The sequence below is a fragment of the Galeopterus variegatus genome, unplaced genomic scaffold (genome assembly GCF_000696425.1).
Source record: "Galeopterus variegatus unplaced genomic scaffold, G_variegatus-3.0.2 Scaffold136, whole genome shotgun sequence".
Classification (NCBI taxonomy): domain Eukaryota; kingdom Metazoa; phylum Chordata; class Mammalia; order Dermoptera; family Cynocephalidae; genus Galeopterus; species Galeopterus variegatus.
Genome location: NW_007726247.1, coordinates 364,301 through 386,765, shown reverse-complemented (window position 1 = coordinate 386,765; position 22,465 = coordinate 364,301). Strand labels below are relative to the sequence as shown.

Here is a 22,465-nt window from a genome sequence, read left to right as displayed (position 1 = left end):
AAAAAAAAAAAAAAAAAAAAAAAAAAAAAAAAAAAAAAAAAAAAAAAAAAAACATGTCTTTTCTGGGGGACACATTGAACCCGTAGCAATAGATGTTCTAGAAGTTCAGTCAACCTGTAGCTAGAATTGCACCAAAAATGGTGTCAGAGACAGCAAAAATGCTGTTGCTTGATGGGGATGCTGGGGATTCCAAAGAAGGAAACACTAAACGTCCAGGTGATCAGACCAGATTATTTAGTAGGGGGAGTTACATCATACAGAGAGGGCAGCAGCGTATCTTTGTGCAGGTCAGTGAGACAAGGAATGTTCAACATAGGTATGTCAACAATTGGGGTAAGGTTATGGAGTTTATATGAGGATTTGAGGAATTTGGCTCAGGGCCATGGCTAGTGTCATTCAGTGTTTTGGAAAACAACCTAAACTCTTCATCAGAGCCTGGGAATGCTCAAGGCCTGTGCTTGGGTTCAAGCCTGCAGGAAAAACATGGGAAAACATGCAGCTGGCCAGGTACTCTCTATTTCTCAGTCAGGACAGAAAAAAAGTGGGAGAAACTGGGGGACTCTTCAATGATAATAGTCAAACATGAGAGATGTTTGTTTCCTCTTGTAGGGGTGTTAGCAGCTCCACATGCACCTCTCTTTACCCTCCATGTAGTGCTTCCTTTCTTTGGCCTTTACTGCTATTTTGTCCCTCCTCATGGCATTTCTGAACCCTAGAAGATGTTCTTAGAGAAATATTTGTAAAGTCTTCCCTTTCTTTGTGTAAAATTGCTCCATGTTTGCAGTCTCTCTAATCCTGAATGCCTCCCATGTTACTTACACTGCAGTAAGGGACTTGTGATCCCACTGGGTCAGGGTGTTTTATGGCTCTTCAACTCATCATTAGGAGTCGATACCTTCTTATCTCTCTTTTCAAGCACATGAACCTTTTGATAGCAGAATGATGGGCATTTTTCTCATAAATAAGTAGATAAGTACATATGACTTTTAGGACTGGCTTGATTGGTGTATACTTAACATATCACCTTTCCATAAACCGTTGATTATAACATTTGAAAAATTGCCAAATCAATCTAGTAGTGATATTAATCCCTTCCTCAGTTCCTTTCTTGTTCCTCCTGAAGTTTTGGAGATTCAAGTATCAATGCTAATTAATAACCTTCCTCGATGGTGTATGGGAGATGTTTCTCCTTTCCTCATTTTATTGTGGGCCATTTCAGTTTAAGGTACGTTGATTATTCCTGTGCAGAGGATGGACTTCCTGTAACCTCCTGTGCACGGTGCTGTCACTCCGTACTGTTGAGGGTTGCTAGCACGTGTCTGTTTCTTACATTCTATTGACTACTCAGTGAGGGTGGGCCCTGTTTTATCTTTTTATTCTGTGCATATCATAGTTCTTGGCACTCAGTGAGTACTGGGTAAATGAATACATAAGCGAATGAGTGCAGAATAGGAGATAAATTAGGGAACAATACAGCAAACTGTAAGAAAGAATGTCAGATCCCAGATCTTCTGCATTTAGTAATTTGAAATTTCTACTTTCAAATTTGAAATTAGAAATTTCAAATGATTTGTTGCCTGAAGACCAGGATATTCCATTCAATGTATTAGAATGGATAAAGATCATTTTTTTTAAGTTAAAAAAAAAATCATGCTTCACTGAGAGATCTGTTGTTAGTTCTCTCATCAACTAAATTTTATGCTAAGTAATGCATTGTTTGGTTCCTCCTGGGGAATCATTCAAACATTTTTTTTGGTTTTGAGAAGTCTACCTCTGCATGCAATTTACAACTGTGATTTAAAAATAGGGAATTCTTTTAGAGTATTTCTAACTTTGAATGTAAACATTAAGACTCCTTTTTATTTTTACCTTACTTAAAAAGATTGTTGGAAATTATTAATGGAATTTTTAGTAATAAAGATGACTTTTATCATTTCCAGGTTGGGAGGTGGCTGGAGATCATATCCAGAGTGGGGCTGGAGGTTCTGATAATGATTACCTGATCTTAAACTTGCATATCCCAGGATTTAAGTAAGGAAAACTAATTCTGATTCTTTTTTGTAAGAATCCTCATAACCTATTTCCTTATAGAAAAAGATGAATTAGGGCTGCCTTTTTTTTTTTTAAACAAAGTACTTTTAAATAAGAAGTTGTAACAGGATGATATATTTAGGAACATCTGTAGAATCAGTGATTGCGAAAGTATAAATATTACTTGTACATTACTTTGATGAAGCTGAAAAATTTTAACAATATATAAAATTCCACAATAACCACGATTCTTGGATGCTTAATGAAGAGGTCCAAGTTGTTTGCAGGAGTACCTTTTGATTTATCTATTTTTTCTCAATTCAGTCTGTAAAGTAGTATGCAACAGATTTTTCATCCCGTTTTGCTTTAGTCACCCCATGTTGAAATTTCCTAGTAGGAATCTTTTTCTTGCTTTAGGATGGCAGTAGCATTTACAGCAAGAGATTAAAGCATATTACCATGGTTATGTAGATTCTGTATTAGAACAAAAGGTATGGAAATGCAGGATTGAGTGAAGAAGGAGTTGTGGGTGTGGGGAAGCAGTAGATTAGGGGAAGAGAAGAGCATGGCTTTCAGCTTAATAAAAAAAATGGCTTAATGTTATTCCAAATTGTATTTGGAACATACTGTAAATATTGCAATTTTAATCTGTCAAATAGACCACCAACATCTATGACTGGAGCCACTGGTTCTGAACTAGGAAGAATAACATTTGTCTTTGAGACCCTCTGTTCGGCCGACTGTGTTCTGTACTTCATGATGGTAAGTGGAAGAGCAGCCTTCGAAGGCAGATTTCTAAGCTTAGCATTCTTGCAAGTGTGAATTTATTTATGCAAGTTGGGATAAGAATGCCATTTTTATTCCCATTCTTAGGGTCTTCCCAAAACACTAGAAGATATCTAAAAAAGTTGAAAGAATTGTGCAATAAAGTTCACAAAGAAAGTGTTTATTCCTCATGGGGAGGACTGAGTGAGGGAGCTCAGGTGACTGATAGAGGCCAGGAAACATTAATCTGGTAGAAAATTCCCTCATAAAAATACGTCATCAGCAGAATGAATATTCACCCCTCATAACCATTCAGCAATTCAAACCATCATGAGGGAAAAAAAATGTATTAATAAGTCAGGGCAGAAAAGAATGGAGGAGTAGAGCACTGGGAAGAAAGAAAACTCTTGTTAAATTTAATACATTTAGACAAAGGACTTACTATGCACGTGTAATTTTGCTCATTGCTTTTCTAGATGTCACATACATGTCTTTTAGCTTGAGAAGAGAAACAAAGTTTACTAAGCTCTCATGTGGGGTTTTGAAGGTTGTTGACTATTTTAACATTATGATTAAACAGTGTGTTTAGAGACCTGCTTTGTTTGTGTTTTTTCCCAATGACCCTTTTAGTAGCTAGTTAACAGTCCATTAGCAGTTTCTCCCATGACACAGAAGATGTGTGAAGAATTAAACATTTATTTGTGATTACTAATAGGTTAAATGAAAGCAGACTACTTTGTCCTGAGAAAAATACTGTCTTTGTAGCAGTAAAAGATCATGAATAATCTTCAACACATCCGTCTACTACCCACAAATAAGCAAGAAGTCTTCAGTTCTTTCAACTCTGCCTCCTTATTTCTTTAATCTGTTAGTTCCTCTCATACTCAGTGACGTTGCTGGATTTCAGACTCCTGTTATCTCTCAACTGTGCTATTTCTATTTTTATCATCTCCACTCTCTCTTCCATGCTGCTATCAAAATTATCTCTATAAATATTAAAAAAAAATAGTAGAGGCATCAACAGCAGATCTACCCTCTTACACTTGGTGGCTTTTCATTGCCTATAGCAGTGGTCCTTAAAATGTCCCTGGACTAGCAGCACCAACATCACCTGGAACCTTGTTAGAAATGCGATTTGGGGGCTCATCCTAGTCTTACTGAATGGGAAACTCTGGGGATGGGGCCCAGCAAACTGAACTTTAGCCAGCCTTGAGGGTGGTTTTGATACATGCTAAAGTTTGAGAACAACTGGCCCGTGAATGCACTTCAAATTTCTTAGCATGGCATCTCTCTGGATTTTTGTATTCTTTTTCCAGCCTCTGTTACCAAACCTGCTTTTACTACCCACCTCTCTTCAGGCACCCTGAACGTGTGAATGTTAATGGAACACTCTGTACTTTTTCCTTCCCGATGCCTTGACATTCTAAGCTAGAACATTCTCTTCCCTTTGCTCTTTTGTCTGGTGAACTCCCATCCCTTCTTCAAGGGCAGCTCCTACTTTACCTCTTCTGGGAAGCTTACTCTTATTTCTTTAAGTAAAATTAACCATTCTCCCCAGTGTGCTCCTAAAACCCTTTGAAACAGCCCTATTTTAATTAAGTGAGTGTATTTATATTTTTGTCTCTCTTATTTGACCAGGCATACCTGAGGGTAGGGGTCATATGTTATTTATTTTGGTATATCCCAGAATTTTTAGTTTAATAGCAGAATATGCTAGCTTTTCTTCTTCTCTGTATGATTTGGTCTTGCGGAGGGAAAAAACAAACAGTTTTTCCTCTGCCCTTATAGCACAGTCATCAGCACAGAAGACTTCTGTGACTGAACGTGTGGGGATTTTTATCCCACATACAAAGCAATTCTTCAGTAGATGCCAGCTGGGTGTCTTCAAATTCAATTCAATTCAATTCCAACACTGTCTACCTGCAGATAGTGCCAGATCCCACAGGCTGAGAGCTCAGTCCCCAAGACTGCCCCCACTTCAGATGCCAGTCACAGGTCAGGCCTCTGGAACTTCAGACTGACCAGCTACAAATTGGGGTTCCCATAACCCCTTCCTCCCTCTTAGGCTTGATTACTTTCCTTGAGTGGCTCACAGAACTCAAGTAAACACTTACTTGCATTTACTGGTTTATTATAAAGGATATTACAAATACACAGATGAAGAGATGTGTAGGGTGAGGTATGGAAGAAGGGGTGAGGAGCTTCATGCCCTCCTTGGGTGCACCACACTCCAGGAACCTCCACATATTCAGCTGTCCGGAAGCTTCCCAAACCCTGTGCTCTTGGGTTTTTACAGAAGTTTTATTACATAGGCATGATTGAAGCATGGACAACCGTGTAGACATGTGATTGGAAACAAAGGGTCTGATCTAACAGTAACAGGCTGGGTGGGGAAACCCAGCAGGGCCTGTTTGTTCAGGTTCTTCTTGGCCTCTCTGTGCAGCATTCCTTCCTCCCGGGCACGGGGCAGGACCCCTTTTGAAATGGGGGTCTTATGATCTACAATCAGAAAAGGTGGGTCAGAGAATTTCTTTATGGCCAGCTCTAAGACAGAAAGGCAAAGGAAGATTAGAGTCCTGCCTTGGTGAGCCAGGAACTGTGGATGAAAATCAATATATAAAAAAATCATAATGTCACAGGTCTTCTCACAGGATTGTTGGAGGTGTCAAATTAAATAACATAAAAATGCTTTGAATATCAAGTAATGCTTTATAAATGTAAGGTGGTATTATTTGCAGTAATGCAGTTCCATTTATTATAATCCAGAAAGATGATGATTAATAGAGTGCTATCTGTATCCTTTCTGGAAATGACAGGTATGATGATTTGGTTGTTTGGTAATGTGGGGATTTCTGTAATGTACGACAAACATTTTCTGTTATTCCTATCTGTGGTGCGAACTCAAGACATGTCTGTGTATAGCATATTTGATTATTTTGTAACATGTTTGATTCCTATATTTATGACATAGGAAGAAAAAGAGATGTGTCTTGAGCTCGTGCCACCACATTGCCAACATCCCAAATAACTAATGGAAGCTCATCCAAGTTCCTAAGTCATTTATTAGGGGTTCTATAGGGAAAACTAATTATAAAAATCATGGTTAACCTTGGTTTTCAATTAAATAAATTAGATGTATATTATATTATTTGGATGACTTATTATATTTACTTTCTAGCAATGTTAATAAAAACATATTTGTTGGAATATCACAAATTTGTATGATTATTCTAAATCTGGAATTTAGCCAAAGAAATCAGAAATAAAAATTAAACCTTTTGAAATTCAGGTATAAGTAAGAGAATATTTCATGAATACAAAATAACATTCTGGTTAGTCTATACTTGGATAAGTCTGGAAAATGCAAGTATAATTCAGGGGGAACTTAAAATTCCTGTGCAAGTGCTGCCTGTCAATCACAATCTTTCAAGGAAAAAGATAAAAATGGAAAGACTTTCCAATCTATGAGGATTCCAGAAGTTTATTGTGAGAAGTTTGAGGAATTATGTTTTTCCTTCTAAATGTATTTCCTAAGCTTGAATCACATATACACACAAAACAACAACAAAAAGACCAATGGTTAAACATACTATGATCTGAGATCTCTTTCAAGTCATATCGATTATATGACTGATACATTGTAATTACTTAGTCAGGTGCTTGTGCAGACTTGAAGGGAAGTTTTGAGAGTTTTAGGGTTATCGGCTTTGCTGATAAATAGTCCTGAACCCTACAAGATTTACTCTCAATACAAATACGTATTTGTAATATATACATGTGTCTGAGTTTGTGTTTTATTTTATGTTTTTCCCACTGTGTTTTAGGATATTAATAGAAAAAGTACCAATGTGGTGGAATCGTGGGGTGGAACGAAAGAAAAACAAGCATACACTCACGTCATCTTCAAGAATGCAACATTCACATTTACATGGGCCTTCCAGAGAACTAATCAGGGTCAAGATGTAAGTTCCAAGTTTTTTTTTTTTTTTTTTTTTTTCTTTTAAACACAAAGATGATGCCCCCTTGTGGAGATGCATGCAAAGTGATCACTCAAATCTGGAGGAAAAGATAGCTTTTTATTGATGTGGAATCAGCCATCTGGTTATAAAATGGATTGATATAAAAAGTATGGATCTGGCCATCATATCTTGGGCACGAGTGGTGACAATCAGCTTTGTATCTCATGACTATTCATAACCAATAAAAAAGTACTATGCAAAAAAATGATAAATTTTTATTTTTTGAGAGTAAGAATGTATAAAATGGAATGATACAATGTATCTTTGTATTATTCTGAACTCAACAAATATAGTTGCTTGAAGCTTAAGAGAAGGAAAATCTAATTGTAGTTATTTAAAAACTTATTTTTAAACCTTTTTGAGAAGGTTGGTCACTTTCTTCCTCTTCATCTGAGTGATCTGACATTTGTCGAGGAGCCATTAACTGGTGTTGTTTTGTTTTTTTCATTACAGTAATATCACCTTTTACAGCCTGGAGAATGTGTACGTACACATGATTGGGTTAACACACAGACTCATTTCCTTTCTTTTACTTTCCTCGCTAGAATAGACGTAATCTTCCCCTACGTAAATTCCATTGTATGTTTCAATAGTAGTAGTACTGTTACTTTTGTAGATTTTCATAGACGTGACCTTCCCAAGGTGAGAACAAGGTAAACCACTTGTTCAGAAGTAACCTTAGTGCTATGGTGGCAAATGTAGAGCATTTTCTATTTTCTCTTAGGTTTTCAGTGGGGAACCCATTTCCCAGGCTTTATTTGACTTCAGTTGTGTTTTTCCAAGGGGCATGAACGTGCTATGTAATACCTCTTCCTTGCCTTACCTTTATCTTTGCTCCAGACAAAAAGCATTAAGTAGTCTGGGGTGACACTGCTCTGTACTGATAGAGTGAAGTCCGCTGCTTGATGAAACCAGACCTTAAACTGACCCAGTGTCACAGGAAGAAATAATATAGTAAGACTCGGGTTTTTGTTTTCTATTCTGCATCCTTTCAGTAGAATGAGAATACGCTGGTTAGGAAAGGGACTAGAGAGGGAAAGGAAGGTTCAGAGAAGTGATGTGATTGTATCAATATTTCACAGTTAGTGTTTGGGCGAGGTCTGGAGTCCTGTCTTCCAAGACATTCTAATCCCTAGTCCAAGGCTTTTCCACCCTATAACACTGTCACCACCCTATTGCATCATTTACTTTAGGCTTATATTTGAATAAATATGATGGGAGACAAAGTTACTCCTCTATTAAACATACCAGCTCCTCCAGATGTAAAGTATAAATACACCTGTGTTTATACCAATTATGACATATTTCCTGGCAATGTGGCAAAACTCCTAGAATTCCATTACTGTGAAAATAGCTTGTTGTGTCAATTTTTTTTAAGAAGAACCAAATAAGTGTGCTTTTAATCCATCGTCAATTACAAATGATATTTAATTATCCCTTAGCTGAAATACTTGGGACCAGAAGTGTTTTGGATTTTGGATTTTTTTAGATTTCAGAATATTTTCATTATACTTACCAGTTGAACATCCCAAATCCAAAAATCTGAAATCCAAAATGCTCCAATGAGCATTTCCTTTGAGTGTTATGTCAGCACTCAGAAAGTTTTAGATATTGGAGCATTTTGGATTTTGGGATTTGGGATATTCAACCTGTATTAGGCTGGAAACATTCTGCTTAGTTATTTTGGTGATATCAACATAAGACATATCTGGTTGTACAGCTAAGCCCCAAGGCAGAAGTCATTACTTTCTGCTTTCTTTTTAGAATAGACGGTTCATCAATGACATGGTGAAGATTTATTCTATCACAGCCACTAATGCAGTTGATGGGGTGGCGTCCTCATGCCGTGCCTGTGCCCTCGGTTCTGAACAGTCGGGCTCATCGTGTGTCCCCTGCCCCCCAGGCCACTACATTGAGAAAGAAACCAACCAGTGCAAGGAGTGTCCACCTGACACCTACCTGTCCATACATCAGGTCTATGGCAAGGAGGCTTGTATTCCATGTGGGCCTGGGAGTAAAAGCACTCAGGTGAGTGGATCTGCATTTCACTTATCGCTATGAAAGCATGTTTTAATAGAGAAACTCAAATGTTCCCCTTAATGTTTCTCTAGGAGCTATGAAGTTGCTATTTATTCTGGAAAAAAAAAGACTTTTTCATTCCCTTTCCTGTTTTTTCTCCTCTTACATTTATTGACCACTTAGTATGCACCATGAAAGTACTAGTTACTAGGGATGTAATATGTTAAGAAAAGCATCCAAATAATAATGCTTTCCAAAAATATTAAGACTGATTTCCTGTGTATTGTTAAGGTAGATCAAATAATAGTGTGGCTATAGCAGTAATCTGGGGAGCAGCTATTGTATCATACAACATTTAAGACCAAAGATTGGTGCTATATTATGGGTGAAAGACAAAAGCAGTTTTATTGCCTGTTTAAACTGATATAACAGGGAAGTTTGGCTACTTCTTAAAATATCTTTTCTTTTTGACCAGTAAGGGGATTGCAACCCCTGGCACGGTGGTGTCTGCACCACGCTCAGCCAGTGAGCGCATGGGCCATCCCTATATAGGATCCGAACCTGCGGCAGCACTCTCCGGAGTGAGCCACGGGGCTGGCCCTTAAAATATCAAGAAACTTTTTCAAGAAACTAATTTAAGAATACCTTTACTCTGACTTTTAAAAAAATTCTCAATCTTCTGAACTTTGCCTAGTTAGAGTTTAGAAATTCTCTATGTAAGCTTGATAATAAGTTCACAGAAAAATAGAATTGAGTGATGATAGAAATCTTTCCATGAACTTTTTGATGTACCCTCATATTATAACTAAGATCAAATTACTGAAATAGTTTTTATACCTAGAACTTTTTTTGAAACACATTTTTAGTAGCAGCTAATTCTTTCTTGTTATGTTGTTTCTTTATGTTTCTTCTTCTTTAATCAAAGGACCACTCAGTTTGCTATAGTGACTGCTTTTTCTACCATGAAAAAGAAAATCAGAGTTTGCACTATGACTTTAGCAACCTCAGCAGCATGGGCTCGTTAATGAATGGCCCCAGCTTTACGTCCAAAGGAACAAAATACTTCCATTTCTTCAATATTAGTTTATGTGGACATGAGGTAAGTTCTGGCTGTCAAGGTGAGATTGAGCTATATTTCAGCTCTGATCGAGTTGACATTTTCCGTGTTGATGGACAAATAAAATCTTTGTAAAAGCTGGCAGCAAAGTGTCAGAAACTGAGCTTTGACTGCTTAAAATCCCCTGTTGCTTCCTAGCGTATCAGCAGCTTTCTCCATAGGGGTAAGCTTGACTAATTCTAAGTCCATCAAAGCTCTTATTCTGTCAGTTGAACCCCAAAGTTTGGAGCTATAGTGTAAGTTCTTTGAGGATCTTTCATTTTTGTAAAAGTGGGCCAGACTTGTCAATCCTACCTGCTTTTTTAGGCAAGTAATCATAGTTTGAGGAAGTTTTACTTATATTGTCAATTTTGTGTTTTAAAAAGAAAAAGACTTCCAAGAAATTTGTCAGAAAGAAAAAGGAGACATGCAAGGATAAATGTCAGTTAAAGTACCTCTGCTAATAAATAATGGGATTTTATTTTCTGTGGGAAGAAGCAGAACCTTAGTTGATACTGATAATTGGGAGAATTGCAGGAGTATATATCCAATAATTTTATGGACATACAGATTGGGGTTGGGAAGTGTGTAGGTATATACTATTAGCAAAGGCAAAAACATTATAAGGTGTTTTTCTGATGTTTCTTTCTATATCTGCAATTGAGATACTGTTCTAAACTTTGTACAAAGGAAATAAAAAAAGATCTGATGACCACAGAAATTTTCAAACAAAAGGATCTATAAATTTTATATGGTATGACATTTGTCCTGTCCTGATTTTACATGGGGTTATTCAACACACCCACTAGATTGGTTAGTCACTCAGTTCACTCAATTAATAAATATAGATTAAAGAGCTGTTGTGTGCCAGATACTGTGTGAAGCAGTGAATAAGATTAATTTCATTATTACAGTTCTCAGTCTTATTCTTTTTTTTTTTCTTTTCCTTTTTGTCTTTTTTCATGACCGGCAACGGATTGCAACCCTCAGTGTCGCGCCCGTACCGGACCGGGACCGGCAACAGGATCGCAACCCTCAGTGTTGCGCCCGCACCTTGCTCAGCCAGTGAGCGGCCGGTCTGTATGTGGGATCCGAACCCTCGGCGGGAGCGCCGCTGCGCTCCCAAGCAGCGCACTGTAGCAGTGCGCCACCAGGCCAGCCCCATCAGTCTTATTCTTGTATCATGCTGTCCCTGTCCATCTTCTCTCCTCTTTTCCTCTTCTTTTTTACTTCCTTTTTATTCTTTCCTTTTTTAGTCTCTGATATTTTCCTGTTTCCTCAGTAATTTCTCTCTGCTCCTTTCCTTTGCTTCTTCTTGGATTCAATAATTTAATTTAAGCTGAGTAAAAATATATTGTACCCATATTGTGGTGAGAAGGCCTGGTGGAAGAAAAATTTGTAGGTTAAAATTGCTAGGTGCATTAAGAGAAATTATTTATACTTTAAAAAATGCCCATCTGTACATATTCCACATTTAAGGCCAATAAAATAATTTTCCCATTTTTCTTTTTACATTTCTTTGTAGAAATTATGGAGCAAGCTATATAGTCCTTTGTAGTGGGACTATAGTATATTTATTTAAACAAATTAAATGGCTTTTATCCAGCACCAATGATGCTTGTAGTGGGAAGATCAGTGCAGCCTTGAATTACCGTATTCATATAACTGCAGTGGCTCTCAACACTGGTTGAACGCTGGAATTGCCTTGAGAGCTTTCAAAAAATACTGGTGCCTTGGCCTCACACTAGATCAGTTAAATCAGACTCTCTGTGGTGAGGAGACAGCCACTGCTCCAGCAGAGTCACTAGTTTAGAAACTGACATTCAGGGCCGAGCCCGTGGCGCACTCGGGAGGGTGCGGCGCTGGGAGCGCAGCTGCTCTCCCGCCGCGGGTTCGGATCCTATATAGGGATGACCGGTGCGCTCCCAGCGCTCACTGGCTGAGCGCGGTGTGGCCGGTCTCAAAAAGGACAAAAAAAAAAAAAGGAAACTGACATTCAATAAAACCTCTCCTTTATGACTTCTTTCTCCTAGGGGAAGAAGATGGCTCTCTGTACCAACAATATAACTGACTTTACAGTAAAGGAAATGGTGGCAGGATCAGATGATTACACGAATTTGGTAGGAGCATTTATATGCCAGTCAACTATTATTCCTTCTGAAAGTAAGGGTTTCCGAGCAGCCTTATCATCACAATCCATCATTCTGGCAGATACATTTTTAGGTAAGTTTCCTTTGGATCACGTATGCACGCATACATTTACCCTACAGTTATGGTCCTGATAGCTTGTCATTGCATTGGTATTTACCATAGATGATTAAGGTCCACATTAATGGTTAAAAAAGCTCCTACAAGTTGGGTCTGCTGATCAGTCTTAGAGAGTACAGGAAGCTTCAGAATTTATGGATTAACTCATATGCAGTATGATGTTTTCTGAGCGTATGTGCCTTTCATCAGACTCTCTGAGTTTAAGAGGCAAAATAATTTTAAAAGCCAAAACTAAAAACAAGATAAGAATAGTAAACAAGCAATGTAAACCTAAATCATAATATATGCCACCAGTTTTTATCATCTTTTTTCATGTCAGTGGTAAGCTGGTGCCAGGTAACTAAGGTGAGGGTGCTGAGTTTTATTCCCCATGTGCCCTTTCTGTCTCTGTGGTTCTGGCAGTTACAGAAAAGTTTTAAGAAAAATCTAGACCTCTAATTAGTGATTCTTAGGGATAAAATTCATTGGAACCTCTGGGGCGGGGGTTAGAAATCTATGGGTTTAACAAGCTTCACATGTGATTCTGATGTGCAGGCAGATTGGAGAACCATTGCTATAGACTCTAGAGGATTTAACTTTAAATTTCAGCACCAAGGTCAGTTACTGGGCCTGTGCTCAGCATCAGAACTCTGTGGCAGAAGCAAAGGTTGCTGTAACTGTTTGCATTTTGGCTCCGCCATCATTTTGCCTACAAGAAATAGGAAAAATGCCCTGATTTCCTGCTTATTATGTTAAGAAAATTTTTGAGTTATTTTTTTGAAAATTATTAGGGCACAAAAATTTTTCTTTGTCAAATATGTCTATATTGAATGTGAATAAAAAGCTATATTAGCAAAACAGATCTACTCATTTGGCAAAACCCAACAGAGGATGACAATTTTAATAGTTGATTTTTGAAATGTTAGAACTGGAAAGGATTTTATAGATCATCAAAATTACTGCATTAATTTTACAGATTCAGGAAATAAGGCCCAGGGAAGTGAAATAACTTAAGCAAAACTACAAGCTAGAGATTCTGGTTTTCTTTTTTATTCTGGAGATTTTGGAAAGTTTCTTATTCTTACCATGAATGCATTAATTTAATAAAATATTTATGGTAAAATGACAGTTATCAAAGTAAAGCTATTTTTTTGTTCAGATATACAGAGACTAAATAAACCTAATTTTTCCATATTGCTTAATAGTTTCTTTTTAAATGTCATTTAGGAGTGACAGTTGAAACCACATTGCAAAATATTGATATAAAAGAAGATATGTTCCCAGTTCCACCAAGCCAAATACCAGATGTGCATTTCTTTTATAAGTAAGTGAAGATGCTGCTGCTTTTGACTATCTGTTTTTTTTCTTAATCAAAAGAAACTCATATAAGGAACTCATATAATCATATACTTTCAATCCAGAATGGGAAATAAAATCCATGCGGATTTTATTGCAAGTTTCTAGTATCAAAGAAGATATATTATGCCCCTTGAGGGTGCCTAACATGGTAACTTATACTTAATAGATAATCAGTAATTAATTCTTAAATAAGACTTAGCAAAAAGTAGGAAACATATAATATTTTGAAAGCCTTGTATAATTTCTCTCAAATATATATGTTTACTTCATTGCCTAGGCAGTAATTGTTTACAGTTCACACATCAAAACATCAGCCTAAGTAGATTGACCCTGTTCCCTTAAAATTTTTTTGATTATGATTTCGATTAAAATTATAATAGCTTCACTAAATACCTTGATGATAGCTTATCACTTTGCTGGGAAAATAGTCAACTTTTCATAGGCAGTGAAAATAAATGAGCTGAATTTATATTAAAATTCTAAATTAGTGAACTTTAATGCATTTTTTGTATTTGGTCATAAAGCATAAGAGCAATTATACACATTCTATTTTTGTCTTTGTAATCTGTATCATATCTGTTTTTAAAAATATTATTTGCCTTATGATAGGTCTTCCACAACGACAACTTCTTGTGTTAATGGCCGATCAACCGCTGTGAAAATGAGGTGTAATCCTACTAAACCTGGAGCAGGAATGATTTCAGTCCCCAGGTATTCTTATGATTATTCCACATTTGTATTTATTATGAGGAAGAAAAACATTCCTGAGTCTTACTATTTTAAACATATTCTCCACGGAGCTAAAGCAGAAAGAGAACAGAGGAATCCATAGATTTTCGTTGTAGGGATGTGCTGCGCACCTGTTATGGGGAATTGGTCCTTGCCCAATCTCAATACTTCCCACCCTCTTTTTCAACATATTCTTGTCCTATTTGCCTTGAGTATCTAATTCTCTTGAAAATTACTCAAATAATATACAATTAATCGCATAGTTTATATTCATGTATTTATTTTTACTGTTTAGCCTCAATTTCCTAGTGAGCTAGATTAGGAACTTTCCTGGATTATAGTACTGGATCAACAATTAACAAGCTGGGTGATCTTGATTAAGTAATCTAATCTCAGAGTCATAGTTTCTTTCTCTGAAAGGGGTTGGGGGCCAGGATGGATAATTTGTACGATCCATTTCCAACTCTTCAGTTTTTTGATTAATGGTGTAAGAATTACAAGATAAGTGTGACCTATATAAAATACATTATATTGTTCATTTAACTGATTGGCATTGAGGCAACAGCTCTCTGTAGTCTAGATCTGACTAATACAGTTTGCTTTGGCTAGGAAAACTAGAAGAAAATAGCAATTTCATAGACTCACAAGAACTTTCAACTTAGACTGCGTTAGTGTCATGAGTGAGACTTAAATGTCTCTTGATTTTTATTTTTTCACAGTTATTCATTGTTCTGTATGTAGATTATTTAGTTCTAATATTTTTAGGGTTAAGATGCCTTTGGATCATAGATTGATTCACAGGTTTTTCTCCATCAAACCAGCAAAAATATATAGTTTTAAAAACATGGCTGATAATTTTATTTTTGATAGTTTCACGATAACCGTTGAGTGATTTTAAGCTATCTTGCTTATGTCACATCAGGACTGGAAATCGGTGGTCTGAGCGCTGCTTTAACTGTTTGTGTATTCTAAAAATAATTACAGTGGTAACAGTATTTTGGGCTTATTTTTGGGAGTAAAGGCATATTAGTATTCACTTCTCACCAACTGAATTTCTTTGGTTCTCATAGACCTATGAATTAATTATTCTTTTCGCCTATTCACGGTGAGAGAAGAATGTGATGAGATGAGTACATAATCAAAGGTAATATACATCAGTGGAAGGAACAGAGGGAGACTGATGCTCAAGGCATCACGTGGAAGAAGGTCCCTCTGCCAGCGTCCAGGCTAGAGCCAAGGCAGCAAACCACACTTTCTGTATGAAAATTTGTGCTCAGAGGTTCCAGCAATAAAAGCATTTTTTAAAATCATTCTCTGATATTTCACCATACAGCTTTGAGTTCAGGTGCTTATTCTATTTCCTGTGGCACTCTGAGATTTTTTTTTGGACCTAGCAATTAACCTCTCTGGGTCTAGTCTCTAGGAGTCTACCTGGCTCCGAAGACTAGTCTACCATGGCTTCCAGTCTCCTACAGGTCTCTGACTCAAGCAGATGATGTTATTAAAGACTAGGTCTGTCCGTTAGGAAGTAAATCACTCTAAGTCTCCCAATCTGTGTTCTGGTGCCTTAATGCAATAAAGAAAATAATCTCAGAGGGTAAATGATGCCGTCTAGAAACTGAATTTTTCCTTGCAAGGAGAGGAAAAGTTAAGCTTCTTTTTTGACCTCCAGCAATCTTTGCCACTTAGAGAATTTAACTGTTTTTGCCAGCATTTCTCAAGATGACTTGCAGCAGAATACCTTGGGGTATCTATTTTAAAAATTGATTTCTGGGCTTTCCTTAAAATCTACAGAATCTCTGGGTGTTGAGCACAGAAATATTTTTATAAACACAAGGCAATTCTGATGCATATTAAAATGTGGAAATCATTTGTCTTAACCCACATTTTGGAGATTTGGCTTATTTTTTCCTGAGATAGAATCTCAGACTTTGTTTTGCATTTTTGTGTTATTTAAAGCTAATTCAAAATGTCTCGGTCTACAGCGTGGAATCCTTCACCCATATGTTGATAAACTTTTATTTATAATTGATGCACACTGAAGTCTCAGGAGCTACTAAATGTGTCTAGATGTGCTGACCTTTAGTTCTTTCTTGAGTTAATTTCCCATCAGGGCACAAGGGGGAGCTCGGGGACCAGAACATGAGAAACAGCACCTTGTTCTGAAATAATTAGAGTGTGTTAGCTGTAGGGCTAAATAAAGATTTTTCTACTAACGGGAAAAAGATATTAACAGAGCCAGATTCTTAGGCTCGTTCTGAAAAAGATTGACTTTGCATTTTTTTTGAGCTTTAAAATTTACAAGCGAGAGAGAGGGAGGTGCTAGCCAGACACTTGCCTTGAGAAGCCTCATATGCTGACCAAGAAATCTCAGAGGGAGTGTTTGGCAGTGTGGAGGGTATGCCATTCCCAGGAATTCTCCTTTCTTTGCCAATAATCTTGGCAGACCAGGCAAAGGCGACTTTAGCAGTAGTAATGTTGGTTGGGGTTCTATATCTTGCTGACCTGGGAAAATGAGAATGTCTTGAAAAAAAGTGAATGAGGCAGGAGAAATGGGGAAATTTCTGCTCTTTGTGTGTTGCCTAAGAAATTAGAGGGAACAGCGAATTACCTGGGCTGTCTACTCGTCTGCAATTGGAACCCCCAACCTGTCTGTTTGGTCTGGCAAATGCAGTTGCTTTCTAATTTCATAAAGTGTCTGGACAGTGTGAGACATTTTAGATAAAAACTTCACAGCTTGGTGTTTGTGGCAGATGAAATCTGACAGCTGGAGTGGACTTCGGAGATTTTCTTGTGCAGTTTGCATCTTGGGCAGAGACTAAATTGCTAACACAGTAGACTGCTAAAATCCCTAAATAGATGCCTCTCCAGCCTCTGCCTAAAAGGCTTCCCAAACCTCTAATTATGATCTCAGGTAGATAGAGAAACTGGAGGCTCTGGAAGAATTTAAATCTAAGCATTTTGTCTAAATGGCTCTTTCCAAAACATAAGAAATTTTAAAGTTTAAACAATTATAATAACAATTTTCTTGTTAGAAAGCAGGCAAAAGGAACCATTTTTATTCTGATAATAGAGATACAGCATCTATGAGATCCTTTAGTCAAACCCATTTACTTTACAGAGTAGGAAGCACTGCTGCTCCGGGTTGTATGGCTATAGAGTGGCACAGTCAAGATGGAAAGATTTCCTGCTGTCCTGCTTTTATCTTGCCCATTTTCCGCCTCCAATTCCTCATGTGCAGAGATTTGCAAAGAAGCACACTAAGAGGCAAATATCATGTTTATCCCAGAGGATAACTTAACTGATCTACAAGTTATTGGTGCTTTCTTTTAAATGAGTCATCTTTCCTTACACAGCATCTTTATTAATCTTATGAGTTAGAGAAAACCATCATTTCTCTCTCTTTCAACTTATGACTATGTTTAATTGCTTGGGTAGTTTATAAGACAATCTAAAATTGTTTTGCCAAAGCATCTTTCAAAATCCAAATTCATCTTCATTATCAATGTAGCCTCTGGGAATATTGTTTCTCACAAAAGTGATGTTTCACAGTTTTATCTTGATAATGTTCAGAGGTGAAACACTCCAGGGGTTTATTCCACAGGCCCTGATTGAGAGTCTCTCTATCAAAGTCATCGGATCTGTTGAATGCTAATGTAGTATTTTCTTTGGTCTTTGGAGAAGGACTGGTAAAGCCAAAAAGTCTACCCATTTTAAGAAGGTAAGACCAGAAAATGATGATTAAATGGATTCCTTGTTTTCTTTTTTCTCTGAACCATTTATGGACAGATAATAGATAAGTAAATCTGTACAAGTTAAATTAAAATGGTAATAGAACACAAAACATTAAATCCAGATATGTTCTTAGAACATTAAAAAATAAGGAAACATATATAAGCATTATGAACATTAGTGGAAACTAAAAGCCATTATGATCAAGAAATGTAAAAATTCTAATACAGAATTGCTAAAATTATGTAATTCAAACACTAATAAGTAATCTTAACACATGATATAAAAATAGCAAAAAATATTCATAAAGTTTTAAGATCAATTATGAAAGAAAGATGACAAAACTTGATTTTTTTTCATTAAAGATATAGAGTCTAGGGCCGGCCCGGTGGCGCACTCGGTAGAGTGCAGTGCTTGGGAGCGCGGTGGCGCTCCCGCCGAGGGTTCGGATCCCATATAGAGACTGGTCCGCTCACTGGTTGAGCGCGGTGCGGGCATGACACCGAGGGTTGCGATCCCGTTACCAGTCACGAAAAAAGACAAAAAGGAAAAAAAAAAAAGATATAGAGTCTATAGATAAGAGAAACTAGGGATTGTCAGTTAATTTAGTTTGTCCAGGTCTTGATCAAATGATGGGTTTTGGTAATGAACCTAGGATAGAAAGGGACATTTTTGCAGGAGATTGAATCTAAGATCTATGGGTAAAAATTTTGTGTTCAAACTTAGTCTGCCATGGTCTGAATATTTGTGTTCCCCCAATTTCATATGCCGAATTAGCATGACCTAATACCAATACCAAGATGATGGTATTAGAAGGTGGTGCCTTTGGGAGGTGATTAGGTCATGATAGCTCTACCCACAAGTGGGATTAGTGCCTTTATAAAAGAGACCCCAGAGAGCTAGTTAGCCCCTTCCACCGTGTGAGGACGCAGAAAGAAAGCACTGTCTATGGTACAGAGACCAAGACCTCACTAGACACTGATTTTGCTGTCGTCTTGATCTTGGACTTCCCAGCCTCTAGAACTGTAAGAAATAAATTTATGCTGTTGATAAACTACCCAGTTTAGTGAATTTGTCATAGCAGCCTGAAAGGACTAAGACACAGTGATAAGCAATTTATACTCTCCAGCCGCAAGGCAAACAAAATTGAAGCAAGATGCAATAGTGTTTTAAGGACCCCACATAAGGGGACTTTCTGCAAATGACAAGGCATTCTCAGCAGAGATAGGCTGTTTTCTGAGAAGTCAAAGCTGAGGGAAACACCAGCAGCTGGTTAGAGGCAGCATCACTCGTGCCAGAAGATGCCAGTCTGAATACCCTGACATAGGGGAATCTCAAGAAATCCACAGAAGCCCCTCATGAAAGAAGTTCAGCAACAATAGTGCCCTGGCACAAATGGTAAATGTTCTATGCATACAGGAGTACGGCCTTTCCCCCCAGTCTCCTGAGATGAACTCCAGAAGGATCTGAAACATACTGACAACATAGATAAATTTATTTTAACTTTGGATTTTTTTTTCTTCCTTTTTTTGTCTTTTTCCGTGTCCGGCAACGGATCGCAACCCTCAGTGTCACCCCTGTACTGGACCGGGACTGGCAACGGGATCGCAACCCTCGGTGTCGCTCCTGCACCTCACTCAGCCAGTGAGCGGGAACCGGTCTATATGTGGGATCCGAAACCTCGGCGGGAGCGCCACCACACTCCCAAGCGGTGCACTACAGCAGTGCGCCACCGGGCCGGCCCTTAACTTTGGATTTTGAATGAAGTTTTGGCAAAACAAATTTACACTAACTTATGAACTGTCCAACCAGTTAATAATAGATTATCACATCATAGTAGTTCATAATCAAAGATTCTTCTCCACGGATTCATAATATGAACAAGGAGATCCTGCTTTAGGAAAGATGACTTATTTAACAGTCGACACTAACAGCTCGTTGCTCAGTTCAGTTATCTCCTGAGGAAATGTATCCCATTTTAGAATACAAGACCTAACTTCTTAAAAAAAGATGCGTCTGAATTCTTACATGTTGCCAGTGCCAGCCCAACTAATAAGGCAATACTAGAAGCAAAGTAAGGAAACTGGGAAGTCTGTTGCTCATTTACCGATAAAACCTAATAGAGGTCCACCTGGCTTTCCTTTGATTTGGTCTTTTCTCTACCTGGTCTTCACAGCACATCTGGTAATCCTGTAAAATCTCAGCCTCCCATGTCCCAGTTATAACCATGACTGTGTAGTGCCTTGTTAGACATTTACTCAGTGGTTTCTGTGGTGATTGTGTAAACCAAACGTTATAAAAGAAGCACAGTTAGTCACACCTAAGCATTCCAGATTTAAAAAGTTGGGGTGAGGTGCTGGAGATGGTGGTGGCACAGGTAATCAAAGGGAAAAGTATTTAAAATATTTGGTGATAAAGCATTTATCTATTTTACTATATGCTTTTTTTTTTAGTAGGAGGAATTTTTCTCTTATACTTTTCAATTTATACTTTAAAATTTTCATTCTATAAATGAGTGCTGTTGAAATTATTATTGCTTCATATATTCCTGCCAGTTCACAGGGAAAGCCTGATTCAAATTATGAAACTTTAGGTTTATAACAAAGGATCAAATTTGGATGTTCTACGTTTTAAATGATTCATTGGGTTAAAAGAATTAAAGAATTGATTCTAAACTACTTTTAACATAAGAGTATCTTCTAAAAAGCGAGATCTACCAAGAAAAGGCACTGAATCATTGTAGTGTTTTGACATCTAATGGCAGCTTTATAAATTACATCAATGTCTTGATCTTTTTTCCTTGTTGCAGTTTCTGAAGTTCTGTCAGTTCATTAGGAAGTGATGTGCATTGTTAATAGTCTTTTATACTTTTTGCAGTGCTTTAAAACTTTCCAAAATTGTTCTTTCATTTTATCCATTGTAACCACTCTGCGAAGGCAGTATAGCAGCCATTTGATTTTGACAAGTTACAAAAATGAGGCAGTGGGAAGGAAGAGTTTAGTCGTTTGTGGGAAAACACACAATCATTTGAAAGTCCAGTTAGAATAGTAATCTAAGTCTTCTCTCCAAGGTTTTTATAACATTGATTAATTTTCTCCTTTTTTTTTTTTCGTGTCCGGTAACGGATCGCAACCCTCAGTGTCGCGCCCGTACCGGACCGGACCAGCAACGGGATCGCAACCCTCGGTGCTGCGCCTGCACCTCGCTCAGCCAGTGAGCGGGAACTGGTCTGTATGTGGGATCCGAACCCTCGGCGGGAGCGCCACCACACTCCCAAGCGGCGCACTGTAGCAGTGCGCCACCGGGCCGGCCCAATTTTCTCCTTTTTTTAAAAAAAAAATTTGTTCTTTTTTTCTTAAATGTTAACAGATTTACTCTTCTATTTTCCCAAAATAAATAGTTTGTTCACTTCTCTCCCCCCCCCACACCTTTAAAACTTCTCTGTGTTGGAAAGGTAAAGTAGAAAATAATTTGAGAAGAAATTTGGGCAGGAAAGCTTATTGGTAATTTTTGCTAAATGATCAGATAAGTGTAATTACTTCTGCAAGTCATTGTTGTACAAATAATGGTGCTCTTGAAGAATTTTTCTAATTGGTCACCCAATCTTTAAAAAAGAACAATTTTGAGTTGCTCTTACTGATCTAGGTGGAACGTATAGATAATATTTTATGTGGCATTTTTTCATCTGTTGTACTTATTATTATTTTCACCCTTTTTTTTTTTTGTGGGTGGCCGATAAGGGTATCCGAACCCTTGACTTTAGTGTTATGACACTGTGTTCTAACCAACTAAGCTAATCAGCCAAACTCTTTGTTTCTTAGTCTGAAAATATTCATTACTCCTTTTTTACAAATATAGAAATTAAGGCAGATAAGAGTTAATCTATTTTTTAAGAGTCACCATTTGCCATTTTTCTTCGCTCTAACAAATAATTCTGGGCCTCTGTTGTTTCATATTCTAAAAAATGTTGCTTTTATTTACTTCCTGTCCATGTCTGCTTTATCTCTAGCACATGGGCACTTTGGAAAGATGGGCATGTAAAAATGCAGTCAATTTTTGGACAAGTAGATTTTTAAAATGTTCATATTCTAAACTAAGAGTCTGAAATTTTACTTTGGTAGACTGAAAATTATAGTTTTAGACTGTGTACGATTAGAAAGGCATTTGAAGGGGGTGTTTTTTGTCTTCTTATTATCATTGTGTCTATGTTTTTGCTAGGTGTTTCAGGACATCTGTACTCAGCACCAGCTGAGGTCTGAAGGGGGTTTTCAGGGAAAAGCCTAAATTTACATGGCTTGACTTAAGGGAGCTGGAAGTGTGGTAGACAAACTAAGAGAACAATATTTGCCTGGTTTTAATGAATTCATGAGCAGAACAGCCATTCTCACTAGAACCATTCCAAATAGCCTCTGGCTTCAGTCAGTAAGGATTTGATACACAGTAACAGCAGGTTAATTTTTGAGCCATG

The 22,465-nt window shown here is 37.5% G+C and overlaps 1 protein-coding gene across 1 annotated transcript in view; it reads left to right on the top strand.

Annotated features, from left to right (window-relative positions):
* KIAA1324L (KIAA1324-like ortholog) overlaps positions 1-22,465 on the top strand; it is a 169,909-nt gene that overhangs the window by 128,496 nt on the left and 18,948 nt on the right. Inside the window, exons 11-18 of the mRNA XM_008589304.1 lie at positions 1,941-2,031; positions 2,691-2,793; positions 6,621-6,758; positions 8,580-8,843; positions 9,760-9,933; positions 11,964-12,153; positions 13,405-13,501; positions 14,146-14,247. Coding sequence (XP_008587526.1) covers positions 1,941-2,031; positions 2,691-2,793; positions 6,621-6,758; positions 8,580-8,843; positions 9,760-9,933; positions 11,964-12,153; positions 13,405-13,501; positions 14,146-14,247 — 1,159 coding nt within the window. The remainder of the gene's footprint in view (positions 1-1,940; positions 2,032-2,690; positions 2,794-6,620; positions 6,759-8,579; positions 8,844-9,759; positions 9,934-11,963; positions 12,154-13,404; positions 13,502-14,145; positions 14,248-22,465) is intronic.